Genomic DNA, 17,836 nt, shown 5'->3' on the forward strand with positions numbered 1-17,836 from the left:
GGCCATACACACTATAAATCAATGGTTGTAGGATTCTTTCTGAATGTGATTAAAGCTTGATTGTAATTGAGCAGAGCGGCTCAAGTCATTTCTGATTTCCAGACCTGGAGGCTGCTTCCCTCTAGTGTCAATCATGGAAACTAAACCAAGAGCAAAAACTAAAGAAAATCTCATCTGGACAATCCAATCGGTGGATTACAAGGTTGTTATAAGAAAAAAAATAATAAACCCAACATTTTAAACAACTACACACCTTGACCATATTTAATTCTATTTGAAATCAACAGGAGATGTGGGATGCTTGCATTTCTCAGAGTCCCTGTTGGTGGTTCTCTGCGCAGACTCAGCAGCTGGAGCGAACCCAGTTAATGCTTTCACTTTTCTGGTTTGAACCGGGACACTGTGGACCATGAGGAGCCGTGGAGCGGACGGACACACCGGGTGAGTAGTTGAGTCGAGTCACAGACACCTCGGATAAGTTTTTACAGCAGGCGGTTGGTGTCCTGACTGTCCACTCCGGCCGGGTCACATGACACGAAGCTATTAGTTCCCCCCCTTCATCCCCACTTTTGGCGCCGAGGTTATAACGGTTATAACGGCGGAAAAAGTCAAAAGTACTTTCGTTTAATCTGCTAAACTGTGTTGAAACACGCTTCAGGCTATATGTTTTGTTTTTATAACTAGTGGCAACAGCAGCAGGGGGTCGCATGTTGTTACGTCACGTCCATTTACGAGAGAGGTGAGTATGGCAGGACGATTTAGGATACAATCAAACTTTAACTTTATGTTTACATTTAGATCTTACCTGTGGCAAAGAAGTCTCTCTAAAGAAATATTGAGAATGGTTGAAAAAGTAGTTACAAAATAGTTTAACTCCAGTAGACAGAGATCTTGGCATCTTCTTTTAGTAAATCCAGGAAAATGTACCTTTCTGATGATTGGCTTTATTTATTAGTTGTCATGTATTTTATTTTATTATCTTTTTTACAGAGAGATGTGTAATTAGACATTTTGGTGACACTGCAATTACTTATTGCAATAGCTTATTGCTTGTGCACACCAGTTCACCATCTGTAATCAATAACCAACATGTGAGGAGCTTCTCGTGTCCTCTGACCTACATCAGGTCAATGAAGGCCAACTTGTTAAGCAGCTTAGTCCTACATACTCCACACCAGGAGAGTTTATTGCCCCATTGGAGGTTAATCATTACCACTTTGACAACCGCAGCAAAGATCTGTGTCTTTTTCCGCACTTTTGCTTCTCCAGAGTCTGACAGGTCCACTTCTAACAGCCCTCTTTTATTTATTTTATATTTATATACACATAAATATGTATTTATATGTGTATAGATAACATGAGCAACAGAAAGCGGAAATCACAGAGCCAGGGAGATGGAGCAGAGGGCCCAGACGGAGGCTGGGGCTGGGTGCTGGTCGTGGCGATGTTCGTCAGTACCAGCCTGGTGTTTGGACTGATGCGCAGTTTGGGGATCTTCTTTGTGGAGTTTGTCCAGTTCTTTGAGGAGAGCGCTCAGGCCATCTCCTGGATCTCATCTATCGGCTTGGCAGCGCAGCAGTTCTTCAGTGAGTCTAATGTTGAACCCTACCTTATTATCTTTAAATAATTAAAGAATACTGTAATAATCTCTGTCAGAAGACACTCAATTTCCTTAAAATACTAAGAAAAACCCTAAAATATGTTGTGATCTGTTATATAATACCTTACTACTTGGTAAATTAGTAATGTATCTATTGTGCAAAAAGTACAGTTCTAGAACAAACATGTATTCTAGAAAACATATTTAGGTGTTCTAAATATGTGAGCACATATTATCTATCATACTACATACTATCCATTATACACTCTATCATGTCATACTGTGACATGATAGAGTCGCAGTATTTCACTGCGACTCTATCATGTCTTTTCTGAAATGAGTCAACTCTTGATTTTCTCAAATCCAAGGAAAACATCCTGTGTTTGATTTGTTTAGTAAGGATTAATTTGTGGTGTTTTCTTTTGCAGGCCCGCTCGGTGCAGCTCTATGTAATGCATATAATACCAGACTGGTTGTGATGACAGGAGGTTTTTTTTTTCCGGACTCGGACTTATCCTTGCCTCACAGGCCACATGCCTGGTTCACCTGTACCTTACTATGGGAGTAATCACAGGTGAGCTTAGTTTTGCGTTAGCTTTTCAAACCACTGTACTCGGGTGTCAATGGCCAGTTTTTTTTTTTTTTTTTTTTTACTTATTTCTGCAGAATAAATGAATTAATCCGTTTACATGTGTTTTTTTAGGGTTAGATGAAAAAAGTACAGTTCTATTTCTTCATTTAGCCTTTTGTCCTCCAGGTTTGGGTTGGGGGCTGGTCTTCACCCCCATGGTGGCCACAGTCATGGCTAACTTCACTCGTAGACGAGCGCTGGCTGTGGGACTGGGTTTCTCTAGCATCGGCCTTTCTTCCTTTGCTTTTAACCCGCTTTTCCAGCTGCTAGTGGAGACGTATGCCTGGCGCGGAGCCCTGCTCATCCTGGGGGGCCTCAGCCTCAACATTATGGCCTGCGGAGCCCTTATCCGACCACAGTTTCGCTCTAAAGCCTCAACAAAGGTAGGAAATGTTTTCCGGTTTTTGATACCTATAAAATTTTGTTAGTAAATAAAAATATTACAGCAAGTTTTCCCTTTGTGCTCATAAGCACAAAAGGAACAGCAATATGTAGGGTTGTGTTTAAAGGTTAAGTAGGGCTGGACGATATGGCTGACAAAAACTCACAATATAAGGATTTTATATCAGTCGATATTGATAATTATGAATTAGTTTCTTGTTTTAAATATCTGAAATGAAGCCAAACTGGCGCCGTGAGCGTTCCTGTTTCATCCACAGTTTCCATTCAGAGTCGTTGGTTTTTATTTTTAAGCAGATAGAAGACATGTTGGTGAAACCTGAAACTGCTGCTGCACAAGTTATTCAACAAGTTGTTGCTAGGTAACCGAAGAGTGAGTGAGTTGTTGCTAGGTAACCAAAGAGTGAGTGAGTTCGTGTCACCAAACCAGCTTCGCTGGCCTTGACAAGTGGAACCAGAACCGCACATGCTGTGCGGTTCTGGTTCACACATAGATTTATTGTCCGAAGGTTTGCATTAATTGAAGAACTGCGTAAAAATGGAGAATTCTGTCAGTGATTAGTTATTTTTCTCTGCAGGTGGACTCACAGAGCAGATCATCACGGCCTGACCTCCTGCAGAGAGTCTCCTCCTACCTGGAGGTGTCATTGCTTTGCGAGAGGCCCTATCTCACCTACACCTTAGGTGTAACGCTTTTTAACTTCGGCTACTTTGTGCCATATTTCCACCTGGTGGCCCACAGCCGCCAGGTGGGCTTCTCCGAGTACCGGGCGGCATTCATCGTGTCAGCTGCAGGCGTCACAGACATTTTTGGCCGAATTGCGTCAGGCTGGTTCTCGGACTTGGGGCGCTTTCGGGCGCTGCATCTGCTGACCTTGTGGACTTCTTTGGCGGGAGTCTTCATCATGCTGCTGCCCGTCAGCTCCTTGACGGGCTCCTATGCTGTAATGATTGTGATCAGCCTTCTCTACGGTTTCTGCTCCGGCGCTTTGACCTCCATGGTGTTTGCTGTGATGCCGATGATCATGGGCGTGGAGCGCATGATGGGAGGCCTTGGGCTATTACAGCTGATCGAGAGCTGTGCAGGGCTGCTGGGTACTCCCCTGTCAGGTAAGAGTTCACCAATTCATTACAACAATTAACACCAACTGTCATCGCAAGCCACCGAGCAAGACAGACAGGTCCACAGACAGCCAGAGCATAACGATCTCATTAATTTCTATCGGAAAGAAAGCAAAGACAGTACAGAAAGTGTGTGGCAGTCAATGCCAGTGGTTACAGATACATGTAAACACAGCAACAGGTCATTTAATGTCTGACCATAAAGGAGACACAGCTAAAACCAAATTAATGGCACAGAGCTAAACATCAGCTGAGTTTCTATTAACTTCAGAACTGCGCAAATTGAAATCACAAAAATAAATTTGCTTACTGGAAACTGGCCAGTTTCGAAAAAACTAACATTTTTTACTAATTCAAAGTTTTGGTAACACTTCATTTGAAGGGGTGTGCATAAGAACCGTCGTAAATGTGACATAACACCCGACATGAAGATAAAGGAGTCTTCACAACTGCTTACGACTGTTTTCACAAAGCGTCAACACTTAAATAATGACACTTTCAGTGTAAAGTTGATAATTTTAATGTATTTCTAATGAAAGTGCATTAGAAGTGTCATTATTTACTGAGTGCAAAGTTGACACCCCGTCAACTAAAGTGTTATCAAAGTTTTTTGCACTAGGATGATGCGTTTTTTTGTTGTTGTTGCATCGAAGCACTTTCTCCAAGTCACCCGAGTCACGTGATCAACAGTTATTAAGTAGCTAATTTTTGATGTTTTAACTATTTCTTTATGAAAGCATCTTGTGTAATCTGTTTTCACGACGCAGGATGAGACGGCACAGTTCAAAGGTTCATGCTCAACTTGCTGACTCTGTTTCACTTTCACTTATAGTTGTGATAATATAAGGTATCATGGCTCTGAATCCCAAAACAAGTCAATATTAGTGATGATATGCGTATATATAAGCATGTACTCTTGACTTTTAGAGAGAGTTCTCAAATTGGAGCTTTGTTTGAAATTCATTGAAGCATTATGTTGATTAACCACTCCACCCTGGGACAGATAAGCTCTGATGGACTCCATTGTGTTGTGCTGCAGGTTGGCTCAGAGACGTGACAGGAAACTACACGGCCTCCTTTGTGGTCGCCGGCTCTTTTGTGCTCCTCGGTAGTTTGACCATAACCACGCTGCCTCACTACTTCTCCTGTGTGGAGCCTCCATCTCCTCAGAGACCCGTCGTCGTTGACAAGAGCGAGACTTTGAATTTAGAGCTAGGACAGAAGGACGGCTGCTCGTCTGAACTCAACTATCAACCCGTGGAACCAAAAGAAAGGTGATCTTATCGGGAACGTCTTTTGTTTGCAAAAGGTGAGATGGGTGTTAATAATACACCTCACAGGATTAGACCCAAAGCAATGCACAATTAACGTGCATCTTTACCATACTTGACAAAGAAATTAAGAAGCAAGAAAACAGTTCTGCAACTATTGTTGGGGCAATAAGTGCTGACACACATTTCGTTTCTGAGTCTATCAGCAGGAAATTATACAAAAGATGTCGGTAGCAACCCTCGAAATCCCCATATGCAAAGAAATCGACTGAAGTTAGCACATAAATGGTTCACTGGTGTTTTCCTCCACACAATCTGTCTTTAAAACCTAAAGTTTTGGTTGAGCCTTGCTTCTTGAATTGATTTCAAGTTAAACGTTTGACTGAGCCACGCTTACAGCTCAGGTGGCGTCTCTGAGACCGACTGAGAGTTTCCTTGGTTGTGTGTTTCTGATCATTGCCTTGCATTTAAAGCCACACTTGGTTCATCAGCTTCAGATTACCATCGGGAAGTTTTTGGTTCAGTCATTTGAGCTTACAAATGCTAAAAAGACAGGTCCCTTAACATGACGATGATAAGTCTTGACAAACTTCTTTGCTTTTACACGTCGTCAGATGCGTCTTGCGGGACACCTTGGTCATAGGACATGTCTTCATAGCCTACCATGTTGCAATGTCAGGTACGAGGGTGGCTTTCTAAAAGTTGACTGAAGTTGTCAACTGGTTTCTTGGTTTTGTCTTTTGCGTCTCCTTTTCTTCAGCCCATCTACATACTCCCTGTGTCATTCTGCTGTATCTCACAGAACCAGATTTTTGTTTTGATTTTTAAGTATGAGTGAATTACAGCGGTGCATGGTTCAACATTTTGAACAGATGGACGGTTATTACCAACAGTTCTCATCAGTTTCATGGCGTTACCCTCCTAATCGATATACTTACTAAGAACAAACCACTGACATGTTCAACAGACTCAGCTCTGTAAGTCTGAGTGAGCTGCATATTTGAATTTTGCATTGTCATGATTTATCCTTGGGTTATTAAACCTGGTTTGCCTGATAATTACTAACACAAATTCAGCCTGTAATAAAGGCTGGATTACAACTCTGTGGGGATTATCTACATCTGTAGGGTTTTTCTAAAAACGTCACAAATCCAAATTGTGAGTGTTTAGGAGTGTTTCATTATAGATTTGATTTAAAGCCGAATTGGTTGTTAAAGACAACGTCAATGAAAAGGTCTCAATCATATCCGTATTTTGAGTTGTAATGCCTCTTTAAGACAGAATCTCAGGTTCTAAATGACTTTTTGTGAAGATTGGAAGTAGTTTCTTGAACCTGGAATGGGGTGCAGTTTTCCACTTTGATGACTCCACATTATTACCAAGTCATGCGAATGAATGTCAGTTCTGCTCACTGTTAGCGACTCGGTGTTTCGTCAGAAGTTTCTCTGCAGGAGCACAAGATTATTTTCTCATCTGCTCTTCTCAATGACCTGTTCATCTTGTTTGCACGTGCTCTTTGAACCTCTGTAAACCATAAACCAAGAACGCCTTTGTAGCACCAAATATGTTTGGCCTTGGGAACAGCTGGGTGAACATCTGGGTCACCATGAACTGCTGCTTACTGGCAGGGTTGCTGCAATGCAACAGGCTTTTGGATAATACTCAACAGTGATGAGGCAACTGTTTACAGGTGAAAACTTTTTTTACTGAGCAGGAATATTTTTTTTAATAAACTAAAATGGCATTTTTATTTTTATATAAAGCATTCAAAGCTGCTCAGACTCTCAGATTAATCACGTCATCTGTGTGAATATCGGTTCCCTTGTCACTGTGTCTGTCCCAGCCTTATGATTCGTCGCCCTCTGGTGGACGTCTACAAGAAAAGCACTCACACTAAACGCACGGTTGCACTGTTTTGTTTATTGGTCAAATGCAAATTTGATGATGTCACACGATGTAGACAAAATACACATAAATATTGTCTTTTGTAAAGTTGAAATCTGCCAACTGTATAGATTTTATGGTATTTTACTGGAATAAAAATGCTCTTTTTGCAATATTTTTGTCTTTAACAAACATTTTAAAAAGTCAGTATTAAAAGAATAATAATAATAATAATAAAAAACAGCCCATTTTAGAAGAGGAGGGATGGGAAGCAAAACTTAAGGGGGAAGAAATCAGATTTTCTGGTTTTAATTAGGATCTCTTGGCAGAGTGACGGCGTCGCTCTGCGGGGGATAGAAACACCTCATGCTGGACTCATAAAGCTGCTCCAGTGTTTCCACTTGGACGCGATTGTTCTGCGCTGACGTGATCACACAAAGCATTCCCTTGTTGGGAGCATCCAGGACCCGCCCACACGTTCCTTCAGCAACAGCTGAACTCAACATGTGGACGGTAGCCAGAGGGAAATGTTTGCAAGTCTGAGAGCTCAATCGTTTCCATTGTGTAAAAAGTAAAAAAAAGAAAGTGTGTGTTTGGGTTGAGGGCTGTGAAAGGAGGAACTGGACAGAAGGACAGGCGAGGGGGGGTTGATGTTAAGGTTTAGGGTCTGCACTGCGGCGCCTGAGCTTCTCCGGGTTATTAGAGGCCATGTGTGAAAAGTCTCTGAAAATGTCCTGGTACGTTTCATCACCTGGAAGATATAAACAAACAAAAAAAAAACAACATGAGCCTTAAGGTTGGAAGCTTCACATTTCTTAAAGGTGCAGAAACTCCCAGCTCTTAGTGTACAATCCCCCGCAAAAGTATTCACACCCCTGGATTGCTGTCACATTTTGCTACAACAAACCTCCAGGTATTTTATTAATGTGACAGAGAAACTGCCAGTAGTGCATAACTGGTAAATAGAGAGGAAATGAAGCTGGATTTTTGAAAGGTTAAGATTTATTTGCATTCAAGTATCTTTACTCTAATACTCCAAAATATACGACAAAGTTATAAAAATATTCAAAATGTAACCATCTTTCAGAGCTCTGTGCAATGCATCATCGAACATGAAAAAGATATGACAAGAAAAACGAAGCAGTTCAGCTAAGCTAACAGGCTGGGCAAGGGGGGCATTAAATCAGAGCTGCAGCCAAGAGGTCCATGGTAACGCTGTAGCAACTACAGACTCCCACAGATGACCTGCTGACAGGACGACTGTTAGCTGTGCTCTCCACTAATGTGACCTTTATGGCAAAAACAAAACAAGGTGACGCAGCAAAAGATTAGAAGTAAAATTCACCTTTCCAGGACCCTAGACGTCCACAATGTTTCTACCAGGACCACTCGTGTGTTGTAAAGGCCTAGTCAAAGCCCAAATATAAATCCAATTCACGGTCCGTCTCTATCCAGTCTGACTGAGCTGGAGTTTCTGTGTTTCGCAAAGACGACGAGTTGGTCGCTACGCTGGTAGAGACACCAATACCAACTCATGCAACATTTTCAGACCTTCGTCTGTAAACATAGTAGAAAACAATGTCTCCTTTTCCTTCCACTTCACAATTATGCACAACTTTTTGTTGCTCTATTTAAAACCATGCTGTGAATGTGTGTCCTTAACATGACGGCATGTGGAAAAGCACAGGGTGTGAACATTTACTTTCTTGTTGTATGAATCCAGTTGTTTTTGCACAGAAAAATAAACTCCAAGAATTCCCCAGAGCACATTTGACGAGCAGAAGCCCTGAAGCACAACGCATGCAGCACAACAAACGGACACAAACACACACACACGCAGAACGGCATGCACATGCAATTTACCTCTCAGGTTTCTGCAGGTGGCACACTGCGCAAGCAGTTGAGACCAGATGGACATCTCAGCGGGCAGAGGAGAGCACACAACAAGACAGACAGTGAACAAAGCAGAGCACTTCAAAAACTGACCAGCAGACAAACACGTTTCACATTTCTCCTCCTCGGTGAGCAAACACACCCCCACCCCGCTACTTCCCACTGGAGACGGGAGCGAAGGCAGGCGGACCGCACCGACCACAGCAGTGATGGAGGAACGGACCGTGGAGACAAAATGCACCCAAACTGACCGTAGAGGCGTGGAAACTGACTAACAGGAGCTAATAAATATATTAACATTACATTGTAAACCAAGCCACTATTCACAGAATAGTAGGAAAAACAAAACCGCACCCTGAATTTAGCTTAGATACCTGGGAGAACAGCCATGCTCATATTTACAGGTGATGAAAGTCTTGAAAATGTCGAAATCCAAACTTATTGGAAAAGGTGTGTCGTATATTACACCACGGCTATAAATGTTGAAAACACATTCAGCATTTTGTTGTAGGCTTTGTTTCAAAGTGTCTATGTGCATTTCGTGTGAATATGAACAGTACGCACTCATGTAAAAAACACCAGGTTCATGTGATGTGAAATAATTATGAGTTATTTTAAAACTTTTTACTCCTTTGACATCATATCGTGTACAATCTAAATAACAAACCAGCCTGTTGGGTGGGAAATGTAAGCAATAAAAAACCTGGTTGAAGCACCTTTTGATTGGGTTATTTGGCTGTGTTGTCTCAAATCATGATGCTGCCGCCACCGTGTTTAACGGTGGGAAGTATGGTTTCATTTGGGACTAGATGGTGTTAAATGTTTTTAATTCGAATAGCAAATCCAGGTTTTTAGTAGTTTTTACTCTTTTGTCATGGAGTGATTGCAATTAATTTCCACGACAAAAGGTGTTTTTTAGATTGTCTTTAGGTTAGAATCTATGGGATTTTTTTTTTTCATTATTTCCACCAGTAATATCCCAGAAAATGTATCACTTTTTTAAAATTATTATTATGTTTTTCTTAATTTTAAAACCTACAAGTGGAAATAAAACAGCAGTTCTATAGAAATTACAATTTAATTCCTACCCAAAAAGTTACGTAACATTTGTGGCTCTGAATGAATTTTGATTCGCTGTTCAAAACGGCTCTTTGGGTAGTAAAGGCTGGTTTAGACAAAATGCATTACTTCCCTTCTCGTCTTTCCTGACATGAATAAATCAGGAGCTTGTTTTAACAGTTAGAGGACAAACAGTACTTGAATTTGTATTCTGTGCTAGAAAATAAATGTAAAATATTTTTTTTTACTGCAAGGAAAAGGTTGAAATGGGCAGATGTCCAGAAAAAATGGCCTCTTTATTTAGTGTGACCCCAAAGAAACAGACTGCTAGACTTCAACTTTTTTTTCTTTTCCATTTTGCATCGACCAAGTGATTATTTTTTAATTATAAGGCACAGAATATCCATCAAATCAAAGGTGGGAAGGTTTGGAATGATTCATTTCTGTTTCATATCACAAAAATCTGGCATTTTAATGGCAGAGTGAAAGTGAACACTTTTAATATTCACAATGTGAATCATATCTTCTTAGGATATGACCCCTACTTTTCCCTTTATCTCTTCCCTGTTCTGAGTATAAATATTTTTTTGTTACATTTTTCATGTTTGAAGGTCTGATTTCAGCTCTGCTAATCGTTCCACCCCTCCTAAAGCCCAGTCGCTTATTTGATTCATTTTGGCCTGGATTCGCTTCCTGGCGTGACCCCGTCCACCTCTAGCCCCGCCCTCCACCGCCCCGCATTCCTGCCCCGCTGGAAGCGGACCTGATTGGCCGAAGGCTCCGTCCATCTCCCGCATCTCTTTGTTCATCTTGGCGATCCTCAGCCTGAAAGGTAAGAAGAGGACGCAGTCAGAACGGCGTCTGTCTGCTAGACTGCAGAGTTCCTCTTCCCACGAGTGCTTACAGAGTTACGATGTCTGCGTTTGCATTGTCCACGGCGATGGTTATGGGGTCTTTCTCGTTCTTGTCTCGTGCGTTGTAGTCTGCTCCTCGTTTCAGGAACAGGCAAACCAACCTGGGCGAACAAGAAAAGCAGATTACAGAAGAATATTTGCATTTGTGCCTGATGCCATGGCTGTAGTTCACGTCGGACTGGTTTACGGTTTTAATCTGGCAGAAATCAAAACAGGATTTAAACATATTCTAGTTCCTCATATTGTTTCAGATTTTTTATGCAACAGTCTTGCATCCTCTTCCTGCACAATACAAACCTGAGCTATATGAAAAAATGGGCAGGTGATTTGTGACAGAGCTTCAATTTGTGTACTTGGGTTATTACTCAAGGTTTGTCTGAATGTAAGATCATAAAAAATGATGTAATTGACACATCAAGTGTTTTTTTTCTGTGCACAAATGAAAAGTTTGTCAAACTTATTAAATCTTAAATGAAATAAACATTAAAATCAATTCTAAAAAAAGTGATTAAAGTTGAGCATAATTAAGCAGCATGGAATGAAGTTTAAAAAAGGAAACTTTACTTGAAAAAAATTTTATATATATATATATATATATATATAAATAAACAACTTTATTCCACTGTCATGATCAGTACTACAAACATTCCTGTCAAATATTGTTTTTTTATTTCATGCTGAACTAGTTGAACAAAGTTTCTAAGAACTTTGTTTCTAAGCCTATGTTTCCCCTGGGGAAACATAGGCTGTGACTCACAAAGAGGCCCATTTCCACTTTTCAAAAGGGTAAAGACAGCAGAACATACCATCCAGGTAAGTCTCGTGAAAGACATATGTGGATCCTTAAAAAGAAGGTAACGGCTGCAAGAATCTACGAAAAGAAAACTGCTGCTCCAAGCAAACTTCCTCGTATAAATACAGTGAGAACAAAAAACGATGCAACAAACAAAGCTGAAATCTTTCTGTGATGAACAGTGAGAAGGAGCGAAGATTGACTCCACAACAGTTATCAGTTTGTTTTCCTAGCTTCACTGGGACTTTCACTGGATCCAAGTGCATTGGTCAGATGAGCCTTATTTAAAACAAAATGAGGAATATCATCTGCTGACTAAGCGTTCCTCTGGCAAAAGGTGGTTTATGTGCATTTGCAGCACATGTGCCAATAGTTGAGACGTTGGTGACGCAGTTTCCCAACAGGCTAAATGTCATAACATCTTCTACAGTTTAGAATTGCAAAAAGATTCTTGCTCCACATCTTTGACAAAAGTGTAAGTAAAGTGCGAGTGCGAGTGGCGGCGTACGTAGGGAAATACGCTTTTTGTAAAAGAAATTACTTTCAGTTCACTGAAACAAATCGTTTCATTGTCTTTTTGAGCTGCGAGAGGGAAAATGGAGGAAGTTGCATTTTATTTGTGTTTCCACAACAGGAACCACAACACACAGCAGTTTACAGAACTGCTTTAAAAAGATGGACTTTCAGAACAAACGTACGCAAAACACAAAAACAGAAACTATGCAAACACTGGTGAAAGTCAGAAACCAAAACGTCAGAAGAAGACGGCGTCACTGAAACGCAGAGTCTGTAGAGTTTTTACGCAACTGAGAAATCAGATCATGAACCTGCATCTGTTTTGTTTTTACAAACAATCAGACATGCCCTCTGTTGTAGTGTCCCAAAAAATCATTTCAGACTCATCGGTCCAATAAACGATATTCCAGAGGTTTCCTGTTCTTCTTCAGGTTTCGTTCTTCCTCCCATAGAACCTCATCTCGTTCTGTCTCTATCTGACGGTAAAGTCATCCATCATCATATCTACTGCAGCAAGACGCTGCTGAAGGTCAAGTTAAGACAGTTTAGCGTTTTCTGACAGACTCTTGCTGTTGTGGAAATTTTGCTCCGATTTCCAGACCTGGACGTGTCGGCATTTGTTTTTAATATCCTCCACTTAGTATGTTTTCTGTGGATTAGATTGATTTATTTCCATTCCTAGAGACTTCTTCAGGCTCATAAGCTATCAAAATCTTCTCTGTAAAGGCAGATCTTCGTATCTCACCATGTGTTTGAGAATCGCTTCAAGTAAGAAGCACAACAAGCTAAAGGTCGGAGGTTTAATGCTGCTTCAGAAAACTGAGTAAATGTTGTAATGATTATGTATGTCTGAAGTTTTAAATGTTATTCTCTTTGTTTTTAGTTGTTTTGATTTACTCCTTGAATGTTTCAGTATTCAGTATTAAATACCACCTGCCCAAATATGTATATCTGAAGACGCAGCTTAAGATAAAAAATAAAAATAATAATGCTCAGCATAGCAGAGCTTCCTTTAACTCCTCCGAACTTCACCGGAGGAATTAAGATTAGTTCATTGCCAGATTAACTAACCAGTAAACTAGTCAGAGTGAAACGCAGAGATAGAGGTTCAACAAACTTCCTCTACCCATAAATGCTTTTACACAGTTTAAAACGTTTCTTCCTCCCAGCTTGAAGCTGAAAATAATAAATGCAGCTTAAAGCCTTTAAATAAACGGATCCTGCAGTGAGATGGGTCGGCTGTTCGGTCGTACCCTGTGTGGCCCAGGATGGTGGCGTGGTGCAGCGGCCTCCTCCCGTTGCTGTCCGCCTGGTTGACGTTGGCGCCGTTCTGCAGCAGGAACTCACAGGCTGCCAAAGCATTCTGGTCCAAACACGAGCAGAAAGTTAGAGAATGACTCAAAGAGTACCAAAATCTGACAGTCTGAGAGTTGTAATTGTCTGTAAAATCGATACACACTTTCTCCCGATTCTTTATGTTTTTCTTCCAATGAGTCAAATTTTAGTTGGGTTTTTTTTCACAGGTTTTCTGGCTTTTTTTTAAACTCAGAGCTTTTTCAAGAGAAATGTTTAGCGTCACTGGCAGTCTATTACAACAACATAATTTGCTCTTGTTTCCTGAGTGAAAACTGAAATATATTAAAGATAACAGAGTTTGTAGATGTGATTCACAGAAGCACAACATAAAACATTTCCCACAATGTGGGAAAACATAAAACAAATCCATCTTTTGTCACAATGGCAGTAGTGACTTTCTTTTTTTTTTTTTTACTTGCCTCTTCATAGCATGTGCTGAATAAATATGGGTCATCATTTCCCACAGTTCCAGGTTTCAGCTATGAGCAAGTTGAAGCAAGTTGCCATTTTCTTGGCGCGAATCCCAGACTTATGCAGATAAACACCCAAATGGTGAGTCTGATTAAGTTATAAAGTGAGGATGTTTAGATGTTGACACCCTTACAAGTCTTTTTAATGAGGTTGTAACCATGTTAAACCTCAGGAAATCTCACTGGGAAGCCGTTTCTGCAAACAGTCGTGGAGTGTCTGTTTACATGTTGCTGCAGCAGAGCGGTGGCCTGCAGCAGCATCCACCTGTAGCTTTCTACAGTGTTTTATCTGATTCACAACAACAGAAAGAGCTTTACACGGATATTGTTAGGTGAGAAAAATGGGGCAACAGTTGCTCATTATTCTTAGTGGCATTTTTTTTTATTTTCCATTTTAAAAAATGCTAAAGTTGTTGGCCACCCGGGGAAAGAGGAAGTTACAGGTGTCTAGTTCATCTGAACAGACTTATCAATACATTATTGCAAATAATCATAACAGTGACTATAACTATGTTAAGTTGATTTTTTTCCCCTCCATCAAATAAGTGTACTCGAGTGACATGTTGGATTTTTCTAAACTAAGTTAGTGCCACAAAAGAAAAGCTGACTTGTTTTGACCAGGGTTGCAAATGCTGATGCTATTTTTAGCCCCACAGCTGTAATTTCCATAGAGTTTTTCTTCTCTCGGGTTCAGTTTCAGGTCTTTCGTGGATTTTTCTACATGTCATGTCAACTTTTACCAAAAGTTGACATGAGCCCTGAGAACTGGACATCAAGACCGGTGTCGACGATGACAGCAAAGTGTCACCAGGACTGAGGACGTTGGGGGCAGTAAAAGTGTTGTCCTCACCACGGACACAGCCTGGATCAGAGGTGTGCTCGAATCCTCGCCCGTGTTCACCCAGTTGACGTCGGCTCCGTGGGCCAGCGCGTCCGCCATGACGGGGAAGTTCTGCAGCGCAGCAGAGCGGTACAACAGCGCGCCGGGATGAAGGCCGCTGAGATCCTCTTCTTCGTCTTGTTCCCAATCTGAGGACAACAGGAAGTCCACTCATGTTCATTCATTTTATTAGCAACGGTGGGAGCTTTCATTTAGCAGAGCGGTTTCATAAACTGATTTCATCTGTTTGATCCCACCTTTATGCGAGCTCGAGTTGTTCTTTAGGATGTCGTTGGGGCTCAGCCCTGAGGAGAGACGGACAGATGCAGTGAAACAGTTTTAACCCACATGCTGCCACACACACACACACACACACACACACACACACACACACACACACACACACACCACACCCCACACAACAACCGAACCACACACACAGGAGCACCCCTTTCCACTGCTCTACAGACCGGCTGAATGTGTCAAAATCTTCAATGAACCACTCACAAGATCTCAGTTAAAATTGCGTATACACACTACAACTCTAAATATAATGACCGGACTCTCCAACATTAACAGGACAAAGATAATTAGATAGATAAGCCACGCCTCTTGCATAAGGATACACTATAAGTACCAATGAGCATTCCAAGGACAATTAAATAAGACTTCAAAGAATGTCCCCCAAAATATATTAAAGTACCAAAATGAGCATCAAAATGGTATTTAATCCACACCCTGCAATAATGGTAGTGTTCATTTGTCATAAACACAGGCACAGACTACAACAATCTGAGTCCAAATATGAAAAAATCAAGAAGAAATATTGGTCAGCAATATAGTGCTAGTTCATTACCAATAAGGTAATGTTCAAGACCTACACAAATGAAATGTATTAATGGAATAAACAAACGACATTGTCTTTTGCTATTTTTATTTTTGGGAGCAAACCAAAACACAGCTCTTAGACAGACTTACTAGAACAATTTTGCATTGCCTTTTTTCATCAACCTGAAAATCAATCTTCTGAATTACTTTGAAAATGATTAAGAGTTCAAGTTTTGTTCAGTCTATTCACACAACATCAGTCTTGGACCAACTTAGAAATCAGAACACATTATAGAAACTGCAAAAATAAACAAGCAAAAACCCCAAAAAAAGGTTGAACGTTCTTAAGGTTTTGTTTAGAACATCTAGGCTGAAGATTTTCTGACATTTTTAGCTTTTTCTTTTTTCTTTTTGGACACACCACGATTTCTAACAAAGTCTCTTATGTTCTGAAGTGAGCGATTTATTAAAGCAGGATGTTTCTGCCTGTTGACACTGTTTGAATTTCAACTAATTTGCCAGCTTCCAGTGTCGATGTGTTTCTGAAAATGTTTCAACACTGCTGCAATTTCTGTAGGCGACAGGCCGTTTTTGATTTCTCCGAGATGGTCCTTTTCAGGAAATCTACAAACAGAGACAATTTTACTCTTTAAAATATAAATCATATGTAGGAATCTGCTATAAAAGTATGCTTGTGATAAAGTTTTACATTCCAGTTCTGTTTATTGTTTCATTAAGACAACCCTTTGACAATTAGATTTCTCAATGTGCATTTAGTCACCACATGAATCCTATATGTATCCACTAAAATTATTTTTCTCCAATTTTCTTTTAATTATTAAATTGATTACCAAGTTGTGATACACTTTATTTATTACACTTAGAAATTATGAAGCTACAGGCCTGGCACGTCAATATGAACTATCACTCAAAGCTTCATTTTATATTATGCTGCAAGCTTTATGACCCTGTTGTTATAGAACCAGGTCATGCTTATCATTCATATCATCCGGCGTAATAGGCGCTTAAATTCCGTGACAGAAAAAAAAAACACTTGGTATTTTATTCTATGTTGCATGACTTTGTTTATGATGTAAAGCGCTTTGGAATATCTTGTACCTGAAATGTGCTATACAAATAAATTTTATTGATTGATTGATTGATTCTGTCCTGTCCATTCTGATTTTAAGCAATTTATTACTTGATCATAATCAGCAACTAACTTTGTAAGATTGTTTCACTTTATTTTTTAAAAATTGCACAGTCCCAACCCCTTCTCTGCATGTTTCTTACTGGTCTTTTTAAAGCTCAGGATAATACTCAATTATTGTAATATGTTATGATGAGCCTTAAAACAGTATCTCTAAACCGTACCACTAGTTAAAAAACCACTATGAATAGGAAGACAGTCATACCATCTTGGGGTTCTGAGGTTTTTTCAGTTGGTGGTGCAATAATCTCCGTTCCCTTTCCTACAATACATTAGTAATACTTCAGGTCAACAATTAAAAGATACAAAATTAAAAATAAGTCACTAAATGCCCAATGAAAGGTTAATTGAAATAAGTCATACCAGAAGAGGTCCCAGGTAATTCAACAGGAGATTGAGGTTTTCTGCATCCTGTCAAATTAAGAATACAAAACAGTTGTCTGTTATATTAGTCTTATCTGCACAGAAACCTAACCTTTAGCCAAAATTAAAGCTCAATATTATAATGTGCAATGATTACTATGTTAAGTTATTGAAACTAAATTATTAACCGTGAGGTGGGGGGAGGGTTTTTAAGGTAGTCATATCTTCTACTGTGCCTGACGGCTTCTCAGTAGATGGCATAGAGGATGTTCTCCCTAGAATATAGCATAAACACTCCAACAATGTTGTCAAGGAGGGTAAAGAAAAACCTTAAGAATGCCAAAATCTTCTAGCAATGTGTAATCAAAATTTAAAGAAAACAAGGTACCTTGTGATGTCTCTTCTCCTAAACCATCTGTAATTGGATAAGTAAACAGAACACACCTGAATGTCTAATTTTAAAAACATGTAATATTACATCAGGCATGATGATTGATATTCATACCACCAGAAGATTCATTAGATTCTTGATTTGTAGAGCATTGAGTATCATTTACAAGTGGGGACGGGTCACAATCACCTCACTTTGTCCACTTTCAGTGTCAGTCAGTTCCAACTCATCTAAAAAAGAAAAATCGAAACCAGTT

At 40.1% G+C, this 17,836-nt stretch overlaps 2 protein-coding genes and 1 long non-coding RNA gene across 3 annotated transcripts; 1 reads left to right on the top strand and 2 right to left on the bottom strand.

Moving 5' to 3' along the window:
* Nucleotides 1-398: 398 nt before the first annotated feature.
* LOC129354891 (monocarboxylate transporter 13-like) lies at nt 399-5,030 on the top strand. Its single transcript, XM_055024436.1, is given in 8 exon segments — nt 399-441; nt 685-739; nt 1,353-1,586; nt 2,029-2,090; nt 2,093-2,174; nt 2,358-2,614; nt 3,209-3,740; nt 4,792-5,030. Coding segments are annotated over 6 exon segments (1,401 nt in total). The 5' UTR covers nt 399-441; nt 685-739; nt 1,353-1,357.
* Nucleotides 5,031-7,450: 2,420 nt separating this feature from the next.
* On the bottom strand, nt 7,451-15,136 carry LOC129354892 (arf-GAP with coiled-coil, ANK repeat and PH domain-containing protein 1-like). Its single transcript, XM_055024437.1, has 6 exons — nt 15,046-15,136; nt 14,759-14,937; nt 13,336-13,445; nt 10,764-10,874; nt 10,623-10,684; nt 7,451-7,658 (listed from the first exon to the last, which is right to left on the bottom strand). Exons 2-6 carry the CDS (start codon nt 14,846-14,848, stop codon nt 7,561-7,563), a joined length of 471 nt encoding a protein of 156 aa, XP_054880412.1. The 5' UTR covers nt 14,849-14,937; nt 15,046-15,136; the 3' UTR covers nt 7,451-7,560.
* Nucleotides 15,137-17,030: 1,894 nt separating this feature from the next.
* Nucleotides 17,031-17,482, bottom strand: LOC129354924 (uncharacterized). The gene is made up of 3 exons (XR_008605211.1): nt 17,378-17,482; nt 17,190-17,237; nt 17,031-17,088 (listed from the first exon to the last, which is right to left on the bottom strand). It is a non-coding gene; the product is annotated as an uncharacterized LOC129354924 (long non-coding RNA).
* Nucleotides 17,483-17,836: the final 354 nt, after the last annotated feature.

Source organism: Poeciliopsis prolifica, unplaced genomic scaffold (assembly GCF_027474105.1).
Source record: "Poeciliopsis prolifica strain line A6 unplaced genomic scaffold, Auburn_PproV2 SCAFFOLD120, whole genome shotgun sequence".
NCBI classification, from domain to species: Eukaryota; Metazoa; Chordata; class Actinopteri; order Cyprinodontiformes; family Poeciliidae; genus Poeciliopsis; species Poeciliopsis prolifica.